Source organism: Pocillopora verrucosa, chromosome 7 (assembly GCF_036669915.1).
Source record: "Pocillopora verrucosa isolate sample1 chromosome 7, ASM3666991v2, whole genome shotgun sequence".
Classification (NCBI taxonomy): Eukaryota; Metazoa; Cnidaria; class Anthozoa; order Scleractinia; family Pocilloporidae; genus Pocillopora; species Pocillopora verrucosa.
Genome location: NC_089318.1, coordinates 13,322,528 through 13,339,233, shown reverse-complemented (window position 1 = coordinate 13,339,233; position 16,706 = coordinate 13,322,528). Strand labels below are relative to the sequence as shown.

At 35.7% G+C, this 16,706-nt stretch overlaps 1 protein-coding gene across 2 annotated transcripts in view; it reads right to left on the bottom strand.

Annotated features, from left to right (window-relative positions):
• Positions 1-54: 54 nt before the first annotated feature.
• Positions 55-16,706, bottom strand: part of LOC131778601 (insulin-like growth factor-binding protein complex acid labile subunit) — a 23,672-nt gene continuing 7,020 nt past the window's right edge. For both annotated transcript variants that reach the window (XM_066169946.1, XM_066169945.1), the window contains exons 9-33: positions 16,449-16,520; positions 15,882-15,953; positions 15,384-15,455; positions 14,594-14,665; positions 13,858-13,929; positions 11,786-11,857; positions 11,401-11,472; positions 10,968-11,039; positions 9,574-9,645; positions 9,100-9,171; positions 8,801-8,872; positions 7,905-7,976; positions 7,519-7,590; positions 6,297-6,368; positions 5,397-5,468; positions 4,560-4,631; positions 3,694-3,765; positions 3,364-3,435; positions 2,937-3,008; positions 2,449-2,520; positions 2,154-2,225; positions 1,027-1,095; positions 639-710; positions 333-407; positions 55-183 (exon numbers count right to left, since the gene is read on the bottom strand). In XM_066169946.1, the coding sequence (XP_066026043.1) occupies positions 108-183; positions 333-407; positions 639-710; positions 1,027-1,095; positions 2,154-2,225; positions 2,449-2,520; positions 2,937-3,008; positions 3,364-3,435; positions 3,694-3,765; positions 4,560-4,631; positions 5,397-5,468; positions 6,297-6,368; positions 7,519-7,590; positions 7,905-7,976; positions 8,801-8,872; positions 9,100-9,171; positions 9,574-9,645; positions 10,968-11,039; positions 11,401-11,472; positions 11,786-11,857; positions 13,858-13,929; positions 14,594-14,665; positions 15,384-15,455; positions 15,882-15,953; positions 16,449-16,520 (1,804 nt within the window). In that variant the 3' untranslated portion in view covers positions 55-107. The remainder of the gene's footprint in view (positions 184-332; positions 408-638; positions 711-1,026; positions 1,096-2,153; positions 2,226-2,448; positions 2,521-2,936; positions 3,009-3,363; positions 3,436-3,693; positions 3,766-4,559; positions 4,632-5,396; positions 5,469-6,296; positions 6,369-7,518; positions 7,591-7,904; positions 7,977-8,800; positions 8,873-9,099; positions 9,172-9,573; positions 9,646-10,967; positions 11,040-11,400; positions 11,473-11,785; positions 11,858-13,857; positions 13,930-14,593; positions 14,666-15,383; positions 15,456-15,881; positions 15,954-16,448; positions 16,521-16,706) is intronic.

Below are 16,706 nucleotides of genomic sequence, written 5' to 3'. Positions count from 1 at the left end.
AACTGGAAACAAAAGACATATGTTTCTGACATATCTTCATATCTTTGATTCACAATTATTTTCAGACACAGTTTTTCATCAGGTTTACTTGGTATTCTTATTAATACTTACAGATATTCCAGTTTTGTTAGGTTGGTAAACAAATTCTCAGGTAAAGAGGTAATATTATTTGAGGAAATATCCCTAGAACAAATATGGACAAAATTATTTCAACGATTACATAACGAAAAGTCAGCCCCTTCCAGGAATGAAATGTTTTTTACTATTCTTTTATGGGCTGATAATTAAAACTCTTACTGCCTTCAATGAGTTTAAAGCATTTTGATACGTACAGAAATCGCAGTGATTTTGACAAGTTAGCAAACACTCTCTCTGGCAGCGTGGTAATGAGGTTGTAAGAAAGATTGCTGATTGTAATAAAAGTAAACAAAGTAGTGGGTCAGAAGAAAAGGAGACGAATGGAAAGAGGAGAGCAAACCAAAAAATTACTTGTTTGTTTTACACGTGTATCACAGGTTGAGTTAAACGCAAATTGATGTAAATACAGGTATATGCTATTCACTCCAATTTCAAATCAAATTGATACATACCATAGTTTTTTTTCCTTTTCAATTTGTTTAGTGTCAGCAATTACTCACATAGTGTGAATTTTATCCGCCTTCGCAAACAACCCCTCAGGTAAATTGGTAATAGAGTTCCTGGAGAAATCCCTTACGAAATAAACGCATTGTATGGTGATTAGAATAAAACTGCGATTGACCTAAAAGGTAAGTGAAAACCGAGACAGAGGGAAACAGGGACATAGATATAGAAACGTGGATGAAGAGGTAAACAAACAGACAGACAGATGGACTTACGGACGTACGGATAAACAGAAGGGCAAATCGAAGGAGGGCGACATCAGTTGTCATAAGATGTCGAAGATCGAAATGGCATCAATCCCTTCACTGTTAAAGTAATCTATGTGAAACATCATCGAGCTGTGTTTGTCTGATGATTATTGAAAACAAAAAAGGGTTTACTTACAAGTTAATAAGTATTAGGTTGTTAAACACTTTCTCGGGCAGAGAATATATGGCGTTCGATGAAAAAGACCTGAAAAAAATCAAACTCCTTTCCTATTATATCTTTCTGCAAACCGGAAGAAGTGTCTTAAGTTCACTATCAATTTAAATTTTAACCCTTAAATATAGAGATTTTCTTTGAATTTATTGGAAACATCTTAAAGCCACCATTGTAAAAATTGTGACATTCAACAACTACTAGATATATACCACACAATATCATGCAATTTACAGTTTTCTGACGTTTATCTTATTCGTTTTCATTAAATATTTCAATCACGCGCAGGCGTAATTTTCCGCAGAATTCCCTATTATATGATTATTGACTGTGTGGGAGGGGCGAACTGGCATATATTTGGCTCTCGGTCATTTCATAATGAACGTGCGCAGCAAGGTTCGAGTTTCATGACCAAAATCGAAATATTAGGGAATTTAAGAAAACCACGACGGTGACGGCAACGAGAAGGTCGCCAACAAAAGATGTACTTCGCATAACAGCAGCAAAACCCGAGCGTTTTAATACTTTCTAGATTTTTTAGCCGTCCCATACAGATCTTAAACGTGAAATTCCAAACTTTTACGTCCTCTGAACAAGGAAACCTCGACAGCAGTTAAGTCACTCGAACCCATCGAGTTATTGGCGAAAGTCTTACAGGAAAATAGATTACGTTTTTTCCGGCCCGAACTAACTCAGTCAATAACCATTTTGTTATGACCACTTAGTGTTGAAAATTTCGAAAATTATATGTTTCAACCAAACTAACTTTCACTTTGGTTCTCTATGGAATTGCTCTCGCATAGCTGTATGGGTCATGTGACAAAGTCAAGTTAATTTTTCCTCATCAATTGACAATACTGACACAATTAGTCCCTGTATGAAAGAACTTTTTGGGACCTATCAAAATACAATATTGCATTCTTTTGAAGCCCTCGATCGGACTCGGGAGAGTCTGACTTGTTGGCGAAAGCTCCCAATTTTTGGCCGCTTTACTGCAGAGCGTTCTGTTAAAGACAGTAGCAAAACTCCTCACGTAGTTAAGTTCATGGAGCTCTATTGTGAGGCATGCCTATGTCATTGTTGTTACATACATTGTGTTCAAGTTTCCCAAGTTAGCAAACACTCTTTCTGGCAAAAAGGTGATGGCGTTTGAGGAAAAAGATCTGAATTTTGAAAAAGGTAGAAGATAAGAAATATTTTCAATATTTCACATGAGATAGAAATACTACAGTTAAATTTCTTAGTTTTAGAATGATTTTGAGTCTCGCACCATGGAAGCTTTGAGGATTCGATGTCTATCAAATGCAGCCATCAAATTACAAAACAGTGATTATTTAGTAATGTCAAGGGTAAGACTTAATGCTTTGTGCTCATGTTGAGTCTCACAGATGTTCCAAGTTTGTTAAGTTGGCAAAAACTGTTTCAGGTAGAGAAGTAATTGAGTTCGAAGAAAAATACCTAAGGGTAACAAAACAAAAGGGCACAGAAATAAGTAAAGAAATAATTTTAAAAAAACAGGTTCTGTCGCATCTATTGGTCGTTTAACCCACTCGTTTATGGAGACTACGCTAGTAAGAGAGAATATCACAATCAGGGACACAAGTAGCTTTGAGAAATTGTAACACGAAGATGTGAAGATTTTCCATGAGGACTAGAAACTGTCTCGCGCGCTATAAAAAAACTAGTATGAAACAGTCACGAGTTTGATAGGTATTGGTAAAATCCTTGTAAATATTAGGTCTTTCAGGAGGGCATCCCCTCGTTGCTGAAAATAAGTGAACTTGATGTTGCAAGGCTTTTGGAAAACTGTCATTTGTTTTAAATTTTCATCTAATCCCCGAGTAATCTTAGTTGGTATGTTTGCTCTAACTTACAGAAGTGTTAGATTTCTTAGATTGACAAATATCCTCTCCGGCAACGAGTTGATCGAATTCGACCGCAAATGCCTGTAAAAAAAACATGACCAATCTTATGGCAATAAAGAAAAACAATGCCCAATCTTCGTCACAATGACCGAGAATTCACCATCTTTACGCCCCCGTCATTGCTGATATTGTAATAGTTTGATGGCTTCATTGGGCTTGTAACTTTTCAGAAAGGTCTAGGGGATTCACATTTACGTCGTCTTCGCCTTTTTCCCACTTCAAGGGCAGGAAACAACGTGAACGTGTCAAGTAGTTGCCTTTAGTTTAGCTTGTGATGGTTGAGAGGGGCTAGGATATCCAGATGCAAATGTAGTTTGACAACGTTAAACTGGAATAAACGTTCAATGTTGTATTTGTTCCCTTTGAATTCTCTCACAGGAAATGAAGGCCTGTAAGGTTGATGAACACTCTTTCGGGTAAGAAGGTAATGAAGTTAAACGACAAAAACCTGTCAAAGAAACAGACACCAGGACTTTTTAGACTAATAAAGTTATAAGCGTTATATCTCCCGTAGAAAAGTGAATTGATGAATAAAACTGAGAAAGGATAGTGAGAGGTTCTTGGTACCTCTTTCTACATTCAGGTGGAACGAAATGGCCGAATGCATTAACTTGCCCAGGGATACAAAGTATGACTACGAAAATGAACACAAAAAGCAGCCTTTAAAAGCATTCCATGGTTTAATTTAGTTATTATTGTAACTTACAATTCTTGTAGCTTCAAGAGGTTGGCAAACAACATTTCAGGTAATGTAGTCAAAGAGTTCGAGGACAAATCCCTATGAAAAAACATGCTACATTAAAGCATGTCTATTTTATCAGTTGTTTTAAAAATTTAATAATTCCGTATTTGCACAAGGTCGACTCAATTTGATTATCGTCCCATCCATTGTTTTTTTCTTCCACGAATCAAGAATGTTCGTATGATGGATACAACGACTACTATTATTTCGTCTTCCTATAAAATCCTTAGAGTGACGTTCAATTAAGCGCTGGAGAAAATCCACCATTACATCGGTTTTGTTTTGCTGTCGCTCGTATTGGAATTTTGAACCAGTCAGATACCAGAGTAAATCCAATCACGAGTTACAGCATTAACAGTATTAACAGCCTTACCAAATTGTTTTATGAAGTTTCTCCTTTTGCTTCCTCCATTATTTCTTGTTTTTGAAGTGATTACCACTTGTTAATTTGCTACAATTCTAAGCCTTTGCCCGATACCCTATTCTTATCTTAATTTTGACAAGATTAGCCTTTATGAATTGAAAAATCATTTTGCAAGTAGTAGATCGTTTCAGCTGATAAGTTCTGTTTATCAGAGAGAGCACCATCAGAGAAATGTTTCTTTCAAATATCCTTTTTATTTAGCGCATATGTAAGCAGAATTTACAGAAGATAAAGCTGGGAATCGCCTTTAGATCTGAAATGGACAGACAAGCTAAATTGGTCTATAGTGTTATTATCTGCATTATTAAACGTATAGATGTCTTTCCTAACAACTCCATGGGGTCACTTTTCAAAACTTTCATCTAATCCCGAAGTAATGTTAGTTGGTATGTTTGCTCTAACTTACAGAAGATTTAGATTTCTTAGATTAACAAATGTTCTTTCTGGTAACGAGTTGATAGAATTCGACTGCAAATGCCTGTGAAAGAACATGAACAATCTTATGGGTAAGGAAAATGATGCCCGATCTTCGTCGCAATAACTGACACTTCACCATCTTAACGCCTCCGTCATGACTGATATTGTACCGGGTCGATGGCGCTAATAGAGCTCAACATCGAGAGAGAAGTAATGTGATTCTAAGAAACTCAATGGAGGTTGCAACTTTTAAGAAATGTCTAAGTGATTCATATTTACGTCTTCTTCACCTTTTTCCACTTCAAGCGCAGGAAACCACGTGAACGTGTCAAGTAATTGCCTTTGGTTTAGCATGTGATGGTCTAGAAGGGCCAGGATATTTCCAAATGCAAATGCAGTATGACAACATTAAACCGGAATAAACGTTCAATATTATATTTGTTTCCCTTGAATTCTCTTACAGGAAATGAAGGCTTGTAAGGTCCATGAATACTCTTTCGGGTAAGGAGGTAATGAAGTTAAACGACAAAAACCTCTTAAAGAAACAGGTACGAGGACTTTTTGAACAAATAAAGTTATATGCTGTCCGTGTATTACTAGAGATATTTCCATTCATAATTAAATAGGCCGAACTATACAGTATTCACAATTTCATTAAATTTTCATTAAGAGGAAAGAATAAGAAGACATATTCGAAGATATAACTTTAACTTGCCATGTCATTCTACGTGGACCTAAGTTCAGCCATGACTGCGAAAATGAACAAACACAGGAGCCTATAAAAGCAATCCACTCCCAACTCCAGTCATTATTGATTGTAACTTACAATCCTTGCAGGTTCAATAGGTTGGCAAACAACATTTCAGGTAAGGAAGTCAAAGAGTTCGAGGACAAATCCCTGTGAAAAACATGTTGCGTTAAAGCAAGAATTTTTCAACCTAACTTCGCTTTCTTGAATCACAAGGGGTTTGTTTGAGAGACAATCCGGAGTTAACGATCAGTTATTTTTAAATTTGAATTGATATTTGCACAAGGTCGACTCAATTTGATTATCGTCTCATCCATTGCTTTTTCTTCTGTGAATCAAGAATGTTCGTATGATAGATTCAACGACTACTATTATTTCGTCTTCCTACAAAATCCTTAAAGTGACTTTCAATTAAGCGCCGGAGGCAATCCACCATTCCATCGGTTTTGTTTTGCTGTCACTCATATTAGAATTTTTAACCAGTCAGATACCAGAGTAAATCCAATCACGATTTACAGCCTTAACAGCCTTATAAAAAGTGGTCTATGAAGTTTCTTCTTTTGCTTTCTCCATTATTTCACTTTTTTCAATGATTACCACTTACTACTTTGCTACAACTCTCTAAGTTTTTGCTCGATACCTTGGTAGTTCTTAGTTTTGACAAGTATAGCCCTCGTAAGTTTCAAAGATCATGTTGCAGGTGATACACCGTTTCAGCTCATAAATTTTGTTCATCAGAGAGAGAGCGCCAATAAAGAGCTGTTTCTTTCAAATATCCCTCTTGAACGTAGAATTTACAAGAAATAAAGCTAGGAATTGCCTTTAGACCTGAAATGGACAGACAAGTTAGATTGGTCTATAGTGTTATTATCTGCATTATTAAACGTATGGATGTCTTTCTTAACTCCATGCGGGTCACTTTTCAAATGTTCATCTCACCCCACAGTAATTTCAGTTGATATGTTTGCTCTAACTTACAGAAGATTTAGATTTCGTAGATTGATAAATATCCTCTCCGGTAACGAGTTGAAAGAATTCGACTGCAAATTCCTGTGAAAGAATATGACCAATGTTATGGGTAGGAAAAATGATGCCCAGTCTTCGTCGCAATAACTGACAACTCACCATCCTTACGCCCCCGTGTCATTGCTGATATTGTAATAGGTCGATGGCGTTAATAGAACTCAACATCGAGAGAGAAGCAATGTGATTTTAAGAAATTTTTATGGAAGTTGCAACTTTTCAGAAATGTCTAAGTGATTCATATTTACTTCCTCTTCGCCCTTTTTCCCATTTCAAGCACAGGAAACAACGTGAACGCGCCAAGTAACTGACTTTTGTTTAGAATGTGATTGTTGAGAGAGCCAGGATATTTCCAAATGCAAATGCAGTATGACAACGTTAACCGCGATAAACGTTCAATGTTATATTTTGTTCCCTTTGAATTCTCTTACAGGAAATGAATGAACTTATTAAAATAGGCCGCGCTAAACAGTATTCACAATTCCATAAAGTTTTCATCAAGAGAACAGAGAAAAGAAGACATAAAAAATATTCAAAGATAATATTCGAGGATATATCTCCTGTAGAAAAGTGAATTGTGAAATAAGGCTGAAAAAGCATAATGAGAAAATAATTGGAACCCGTTTCTTTGTTCAGGTGGAACGAAATGGCCGAATGCGTTAACCTGCCAAGGGATACAACGCATGAATGCGAAAATGAGCACAAACAGCAGCTTTTAAAATCATTCCAAGCTTAAATGCAGTTATTATTGTAACTTACAATCCTTGCAACTTCAATAGGTCGGCAAACAACATTTTAGGTAAGGAAGTCAAAGAGTCTGAGGACAAATCCCTGAGAAAGACATGCTGCATTGAAGCATATCTATTGATTTTTCTCATCCTTAGTTCGCTTTATTGAATCACAAAAAGTTTGTTTGGGAGACAATCCGGAGTTAACGATCGGTTATTTTTTAATTTGATAATTCCGTATTTGCAAAAGGTCGACTCAGTTTGATTATCGTTCAATCCATTATCTTTTCTTCCATGAAGCAAACATGTTCCTAAGATGGATAAAACGACTACTATCATTTCGCCTTCTCATAAGGGGCTAGGATATTTCCAAATGCAAATTGCAGTATGACAACGTTAAACCGCAATAAAAGTTCAATGTGGTATTTGTTCCCTTTGAATTCTCTTACAGGAAATGAAGGCTTGTAAGGTTGACAAACACTCTTTCGGGTAAGGAGGTAATGAAGTTAAAGGATAAAGACCTGTCAAAGAAACAAGCACGAGGACTTTGTAGACAAATAAAGTTATATGCTCTGTCAGTACTAATAGAGATATTTCCATTCAAAATTAGATAGGCCAAGCTATACACTATTCACAATTCCATAAAAAGTTTCGTCAAGAGAAAAGAAAACGAATACATAAAAAATATTCCAAGATAATATTCGAGGATATAACTTTAACTTGCCATGGGATACTAGGTGGACCTAAGTTCAGCCATGACTACGAAAATGAACAAACACAGGAGCCTATAAAAGTAATCCACTCCCAACTCCAGTCATTATTGATTGTAACTTACAATCCTTGCAGGTTCAATAGGTTGGCAAACAACATTTCAGGTAAGGAAGTCAAAGAGTTCGAGGACAAATCCCTGTGAAAAACATGTTGCGTTAAAGCAAGAATTTTTCAACCTAACTTCGCTTTCTTGAATCACAAGGGGTTTGTTTGAGAGACAATCCAGAGTTAACGATCAGTTATTTTTAAATTTGACAATCCAGTATTTGCACAAGGTCGGCTCAATTTGATTATCGTCCTATCCATTGCTTTTTCTCCTGTGAATCAAGAATGTTCGTATGATAAATTCAACGACTACTATTATTTCGTCTTCCTACAAAATCCTTAAAGTGACTTTCAATTAAGCGCCGGAGGCAATCCACCATTCCATCGGTTTTGTTTTGCTGTCGCTCATATTAGAATTTTTAACCAGTCAGATACCAGAGTAAATCCAATCACGATTTACAGCCTTAACAGCCTTATAAAAAGTGGTCTATGAAGTTTCTTCTTTCTCCATTATTTCACTTTTTTCAATGATTACCACTTACTACTTTGCTACAACTCTAAGTTTTTGCCCGATACCTTGGTAGTTCTTAGTTTTGACAAGAATAGCCCTCGTAAGTTTCAAAGATCATGTTGCAGGTGATACACCGTTTCAGCTCATAAATTTTGTTCATCAGAGAGAGAGAGCAACAATAAAGAGCTATTTCTTTCAAATATCCCTCTTGAACGTAGAATTTACAAGAAATAAAGCTAGGAATTGCCTTTAGACCTGAAATGAACAGACAAGTTAGATCTATAGTGTTATTGTCTGCATTATTAAACGTATGGATGCCTTTCTTAACAACTCCATGCGGGTCACTTTTCAAATTTTCATCTTATTCCACAGTAATTTTGGTTGATATGTTTGCTCTAACTTACAGAAGATTTAGATTTCGTAGATTGATAAATATCCTCTCCGGTAACGAGTTGATAGAATTCGACTGCAAATACCTGTGAACGAACATGACCAATGTTATGGGCAGGAAAAATAATGCCCAATCTTCGTCGCCATAACTAACAATTCAGCATCCGTACGCCCCCGTGTCGTTGCTGATATTGTAATAGTTTGATGGCGCTAATAGAACTCAACATCGAGAGAGAAGCAATGTGAAATGTCTAAGTGATTCATATTTATGTCCTCTTCACCTTTTTTAGTTGATATGTTTGCTCTAACTTACAGAAGATTTAGATTTCGTAGGTTGATAAATATCCTCTCCGGTAACGAGTTGATAGAATTCGACTGCAAATACCTGTGAAAGAATATGACCAATATTATGGGTAGGAAAAATGATGCCCAGTCTTCGTCGCAATAACTGACATTTCACCATCCTCACGCCCCCGTCATTGCTGATATTGTAATAGGTCGATGGCGCTAATAGAACTCAACATCGAGAGAGAAGCAATGTGATTTTAAGAAATTTTTATGGAAGTTGCAACTTTTCAGAAATGTCTAAGTGATTCATATTTACTTCCTCTTCACCCTTTTTCCCATTTCAAGCACAGGAAACAACGTGAACGCGCCGAGTAACTGACTTTTGTTTAGCATGGGATTGTTGAGAGGGCTAGGATATTTCCAAATGCAGATACAGTATGACAACGTTAAACCGCAATAAACGTTCAATGTTTTATTTGTTTCCTTTGAATTCTCTTACAGGAAATGAAGGCTTGTAAGGTCTACGAATACTCTCTCGGGTAAGGTGGTAATGAAGTTAAACGATAAAGACCTGTCAAAGAAAGAGACACGAGGACTTTTTCAACAAATAACGTTATATGCTCTCTGAGTACTAATAGAGATAATTCCATTCATATTTAAATAGGCCGCGCTAAACAGTATTCAAAATTCCATAAAGTTTTCATCAAGAAAAAAGAACACATCACAGAAAAAACTGAACCAGACATCAAAAATATTCAAAGATAATATTCGAGGATATATCTCTTGCAGAAAAGTGAATTGTTAAATAAAACTGAAAAAGCATAGTGAGAGGTTATTGGTACCCGTTTCTTTGTTCAGGTGGAACGAAATGGCCGAATGCGTTAACTTGCCAAGGGATACAACGCATGAATGCGAAAATGAGCACAAACAGCAGCTTTTAAAGGCATTCCACGCTTAAATGCAGTTATTATTGTAACTTACAATCCTTGCAACTTCAATAGGTCGGCAAACAACATTTTAGGTAAGGAAGTCAAAGAGTTTGAGGACAAATCCCTGAGAAAGACATGCTGCATTTAAGCATATCTATTGATTTTTCTCATCCTTAGTTCGCTTTATTGAATCACAAAAGGTTTGTTTGAGAGACAATCCGGAGTTAACGATCAGTTATTTTTAAATTTGATAACTCCGTATTTGCACAAGGTCGACACAATTTGATTATCGTCCAATTCATTGTCTTTTCCTCCATGAAGCAAAAATGTTCGTGAGATGGATACAACGAGCTATCATTCGCCTTGTCATAAAATTCTTAGAATGACGTTCAATTAAGCGAATGAGGCAATCCACCATTGCATCGGTTTTATTTTGCTGTCGCTCATACTGGAATTTTTAACCAGTCAGATACCAGAGTAAATCCAATCACGATTTACAGCCTTAACGGCCATATAAAAATGTTCTATGAAGTTTCTTCTTTTGCTTCCTCCATTATTTCTCGTTTTTTTGTGATTACCACTTATTAATATGCTACAATTCTAAGGTTTGCGATACCCTTGTAGTTCTTAATTTTGACAAGAACAGCCTCTATGAGTTGAAAAGATCATGTTGCAGATGATATACTGTTTCAGCTCATACGTTTTGTTCATAAGAGAGAGAGCACTAGTAAAGAACTATTTCTTTCAAATATCCTTCTTATTTACGTGCAGAATAAATATCAGAAGATAAAACTAGGAATTGCCTTTAGACCTGAAATGGACAGACAAGCTAAATCGGTCTATAGTGTTATTATCTGCATTATTAAACTTATGGATATCTTTGTTAACAACCCCATGCAGGTCACTTTTCAAATTTTCATCTTATCCCATAGTAAACTTAGTTGGTATGTTTGCTCTAACTTACAGAAGATTTAAATTTCTTAGATTGACAAATATCTTCTCCGGTAACGAGTTGATAGAATTCGACTGCAAATACCTGTGAAAGAACATGACCAATCTTATGGGTAAGAAAACTGATGCACAATTTTCGTCGCAATGACTGACAATTCACCTTCTTTACGCTTCCGTCATTGCTGATATTGTAATAGTTTGATGGCGCTAATAGAACTCAACATCGAGAGAGAAGCATTGTGAAATGTCTAAGTGATTCATATTTACGTCCTCTTCACCTTTTTCCCACTTCAAACGCAGGAAACAATGTGAACGCGTCAAGTAATTGCCTTTTGTTTAGCATGTGATTGCTGAGAGGGACTAGGATATTTCCAAATGCAAATTGCAGTATGACAACGTTAAACCGCAATAAAAGTTCAAAGTTGTATTTGTTCCCTTTCTCTTACAGGAAATGAAGGCTTGTAAGGTTGACAAACACTCTTTCGGGTAAGGAGGTAATGAAGTTAAAGGATAAAGACCTGTCAAAGAAACAAGCACGAGGACTTTGTAGACAAATAAAGTTATATGCTCTGTCAGTACTAATAGAGATATTTCCATTCAAAATTAAATAGGCCAAGCTATACAGTATTCACGATTCCATAAAAAGTTTCGTCAAGAGAAAAGAAAACGAATACATAAAAAATATTCCAAGATAATATTCGAGGATATAACTTTAACTTGCCATGGGATACTACGTGGACCTAAGTTCAGCCATGACTGCAAAATGAACAAAAACAGGAGCCTATAAAAGCAATCCACTCCCAAATCTAGTCATTATTGATTGTAACTTACAATCCTTGCAGGTTCAATAGGTTGGCAAACAACATTTCAGTTAAGGAAGTCAAAGAGTTCGAAGACAAATCCCTGTGAAAAACATGTTGCGTTAAAGCAAGAATTTTTCATCCCTACTTTGTTAAAGGGATTGTTAGAGAGACAACTCGGCGTTGACGATCAGTTATTTCTAAATTTGATAATTCCGTATTTGCATAAGGTCGACTCAATTTGATTATCGTTCCATTCATTGTTTTTTCTTCCATGAGGGAAAGATGTTCGTATGATGGATACAACGACTACTATTATTTCGTCTTCCTACAAAATCCAGAGGGACGTTCAATTAAGCGCTGGAGGCAATCCACCATTCCATCGGTTTTGTTTTGCTGTCGCTCATATTATCACTATTATCACTAATCATTATCATAGGTTTGACTGTAATATTCAGTCAAACCCAGACTAATTTCCTAACGACAATTTAAAAGTTTGCAAGCTTTTTAGCTTCGCAAACGTCGAGTTAGGTAAAGAGATTATAGCGTTTGAGAGCAAATACCTGTAAAAAAATTTATTTTAGGAAAAACGGAGACTAAATACGAGACAACTAAAAAGCCATTTGCTTACTTAAGATATTAAATATTTCATTCATGTGTGGGCTCAATTTTCAGCAAAGTTTGCTGTAGATAGAGGATATTACATATCATATATCATATATCATATATCATATATCATATATCATATATCATATATCATATATCATATATCATATATCATATCATATCATTCATATCTTTGAGCTAACGTGTATTTTTCTTTTTATCCTTAGACAATAAACATAAATGGTAGAGTTTGAGAAGCTGGCTTTATACAAATACTGGGTAAAAATGGAAACAAACTACCTGGTTCCCAAATTTTAAAAAGGTGTACATGGCCAAAATACATGTGAACTGGTTTTATAATTCAGCTGAATGAAGACTCGATTACTGACTCTGACTTGAATCATCAGATACGTCTATTTTCAGCCTTCTTTCACTACAAAACTTTGAGGGGTGTTCAGCACAAACAGAATAACTTTCGAGAAATTCTTTTAAAATCTGTAGATCATACGGCGCTTTCGTTTTGGTTTTCTTGTTCTCATGTTGTTCGGTAAGTGTATTTACATCTTCTTCGTTCACTGCAACAAATCTTGCAGCTATTTAATATTCCAAACAACCAACAAACCGAGCTTATTAAGCAAAGTTTGACAAGGCTGGAAATGTAACGTCGTTGTTCGACATCGCCCCTCGTGGTACATTTGTAGAATACTCCTGATGCAGTCCCGGATGTAGTGGTGGTATTGATTCAAAGAGTGTCTTAGTCCTCGATAAAACATTCACGTCCTTTATATAATACAGACTATTTCTCATGATCACTTAGCAATACTGACTCAATTTTAAGCATCGAAGAACTTTTTGAGGCCTATCCAATGACAGTTATAAAATCGCTTGAAGCCCCCAATCGGACTCGAGAAAGCCAGAATGATTAGAGAAGACTCCAAATTTTTAGCCACCCATTTTTTATTTTTGTTTTTGTTCTTGTTTTGTTTTGTTTACAAATTAAAAAGGTTGCCAAACAACATTTCAGGTAAGGAAGTCAAAGGATTCGAGGACAACTCCCTGTAAAAAAAACATGCTGCGTTAAAGCACATCTATCGACTTCTTTTTCATCTTTAAACCCCCTTTTAAATTTGATCCAAAATTTACACAAGACCGACTCAATTTGATTATTGTCCCATTCTTTCTCTTTCCTTCCAGGAATCCAAAAACTTTCGTATGATGAATGCAATGACTACTTCATATTTCATTTTTCTATAAAAGCCGTTCAATTAAGCGCCGAAAGTAATTCACCTTTGCATCGGTTTTGTTTTGCTGCCACCCATATTGAAATTACTTGCCAATCAGATACCAAAGTGAGTGCAATAACAGTTTCCAATGTTTACAGCCTTCTTCAAGCATCTTCCCTTTTCACTGATAAACAATTATCATGAACATAGGTTTAACACTAAAACTCAGTCGAAGAGCGCTACAGTTTAAATTTGATTTTCAGATGTTACTTACAAAGTCTGCAAGCTTTTTGCGTTAGCAAAAGTCGTGTTATGTAAAGACATTAAAGCGTTTGAGGACAAATTCCTGTAAGAAAAGATAATATTTTTCTTTGAAAAATGGAGACGAGATACGTAAAAACGCTGTTATTCTTTTGTTATCAACGCATATTTAGAACTTCGCGACCCCTCATCTGGATAGATAGCTCGGCCAGCGTAAATAGATTCCAGGCCTTATGCGACCATCGCACTAAAATTGCAGAAACAGTATCCTATGAAATTCTCATTAGACATGAACATCTAGCCTTGATTTCTATTCCTGCTTATTGCATCGTTTTAGGGCCTTAATAGGGAACCAACACTATTTAGTTACCGTTTTAAAAATCTTATAACAAAATAACCAATGTTCTTCTACATTCTTGTTTTCCATACTAACGTAACATGAGTTGAGTATGTGAATGCTACCTCTAGTACACATTGTTTTCACAGGAAAATTTTACAGTAGGCCAGTGTATTTCTATTATCGTCCAAAAAATAAGTCGTGAAAAATTCAACTCAAATAGTGTTTTAGTACGTGACTTAAACAAGGCTGCTTATTTTGGAATTTCTAATAGTGCTAAGATAGTTACAGCGAATACTGCGGCACCTATAAGAGTACCTTTCCGAATACAAGCATAATGTCAGTAAATGGTAAAAAATGAAAGAAGGTTTTAATAATAGATGAAAAGCCAAAAGTGCACTATAAAACTTACAGCTTTTCTAAGTTTCTTAAGCTGGCAAACACTTTTCTCGGTAATGACTTTAAAGCATTTGATGACAAATCCCTAGCAAAACGTGTTGTAAGTTAGAATAAGAAAGCCAGAGAAACCTAGAAAACGCTTAAATTTGCACCCTGCTTGACATACCATGCAAGATGGCAGCGTGTCACAAAAATATGATATCAAAGTTACAACGTAACTTTACTTTAACTGCAGATAAGGAACCTTAGATTTCAGAAACCTCCGATTAGGCTTTGAAAAATCTTTCCTCCGCGAACTGAATTTATGTGCATGAACCAAAAGGGATTTCGTAATGTGTACAGTTGATTTGGCATTTCATATATCTCGTTTTTACTTAAAAGATTTTCAGTCTTAGTAAGCTGGCGAACAGTCCACCAGATAACTTGATAAGAGAATTCGCGGACAAACACCTAAGGGAAGCAATATAAATCACTTAGTACTTAGAAGGGCAACTGGGCAATGCTAGGTCCAATTAGCGACGTTTACAAATAACTCTTTGCAAGATATGAGTATACGTATTTCAACTACACATCTATAAGTTAACATAAAACTGATCAGCTGAGCTTCAATGATTTTAATTGCAGATTTCCCTGCATGCGCTGCATCTTTTCATTTGAGCAACTCGGTTTTCATGGATGTATTTTGTTTATGTTTACTAACAGATTTTCCATTTTTTCGGGCAACTACAAAAGAGCGTCGCTGAAACAATTTAGGACACACCTATTTATCGTTTAATGTTATCAAAGTAACCTTTATTACGTACAGATATTCGAGGTTTCTCTGGTTTACAAACACGTTCGCGGGTAAATAGGAAATTGAATTCGAAAATAAATCCCTATTAAAAACAAAAATTCAAGACGACGAAAAACACACACAAAACATAAAAAAAGCAAACAGACAAATAAAACTAAATGACATAAGAAAACAAAACAATGGGCAAAAATAAAATAGCAAACGAAGCGAAAAAAGAACATTATGCAAAAAGAGTGCCCAAAAATTCATGTGTTTCATGGGCCTTACTAACCAATGGGGAAGGGGAGGAGTTCCAAAGGTGCATGTGAGTATGTGACCCACATTACTGTCACGGGATGGTTACAGCACATAACAAGTAGAAAATCCTCTAAACTCGTGCGGATGCAAAGCCATTTTCAAACTGAATAATTCCTTGCCGTCCCTCCCCCTCCTCCCTCCCTACCCCTCCTCAGCTACAGGACACGCTTAAATATCATTTAATGTTATCAAAATAACCTCTGTTACGTACAGATATTCGAGGTTTTTCTGGTTTGAAAATACGTTCGCAGGTAGGTAGAAAATTGAATTCGAAAATAAATCCCTATGAAAAAAACAGACATACAAACTACAAAAAACAGACAAAACGAAACATAAGCAAAAATAAATAGACAAATAAAATTAATAACAAAATAATAACCAAAAACAAAAGAGCAAAGGAAGCAAAAAGAATAAGTTCAAAATGCAAAAAGGGTAACTTCTGCTCCAGCTTTTCATTCATATAAGGATGAGATTTAAAACAAAATGGCATAAATGACGCGTGGACATAGCAATTGGAAACGAAAAGATGTAAAATAAAAGCTAAATATATTTCCAGCATTTTTAATTTCCCTCACAATCTGAGTAAAGGTCCTTGAATTCTGCCTAAACCAAATCACATTACTGGCTCAACATCAAGATACTTCTTTGGCTGTTTGACAAGTATAACTTTTTCGAAGAAACGAATGAATATTTAAATCTCTGCATATTCCCCTTTATTATTTGTATTTGCTCTTTTTATTTTCAAGGTTCCCTGCTTCAATCCCCATATGTTACGCACAGATATTCCAGGTTTGTTAAGTTGGCGAACACTCTCTCGGGAAAAATTTTGATCCTGTTCGAACCTATTTTTCTGTTTAAAAAACAACAACAACAACAATGATAGCAACAAAAACAACATGCCTAATAGTGGAGTAACATTTTAGGCAAAGAGCAGCCCATGCTATAAAGATGTTGCACAATATTTATATCAAAACCACCCTGAAAATAGGCTTTAGTTAAAAAAAAAAGTCAATTGTGAAGTTCTAATCTTCGTTTG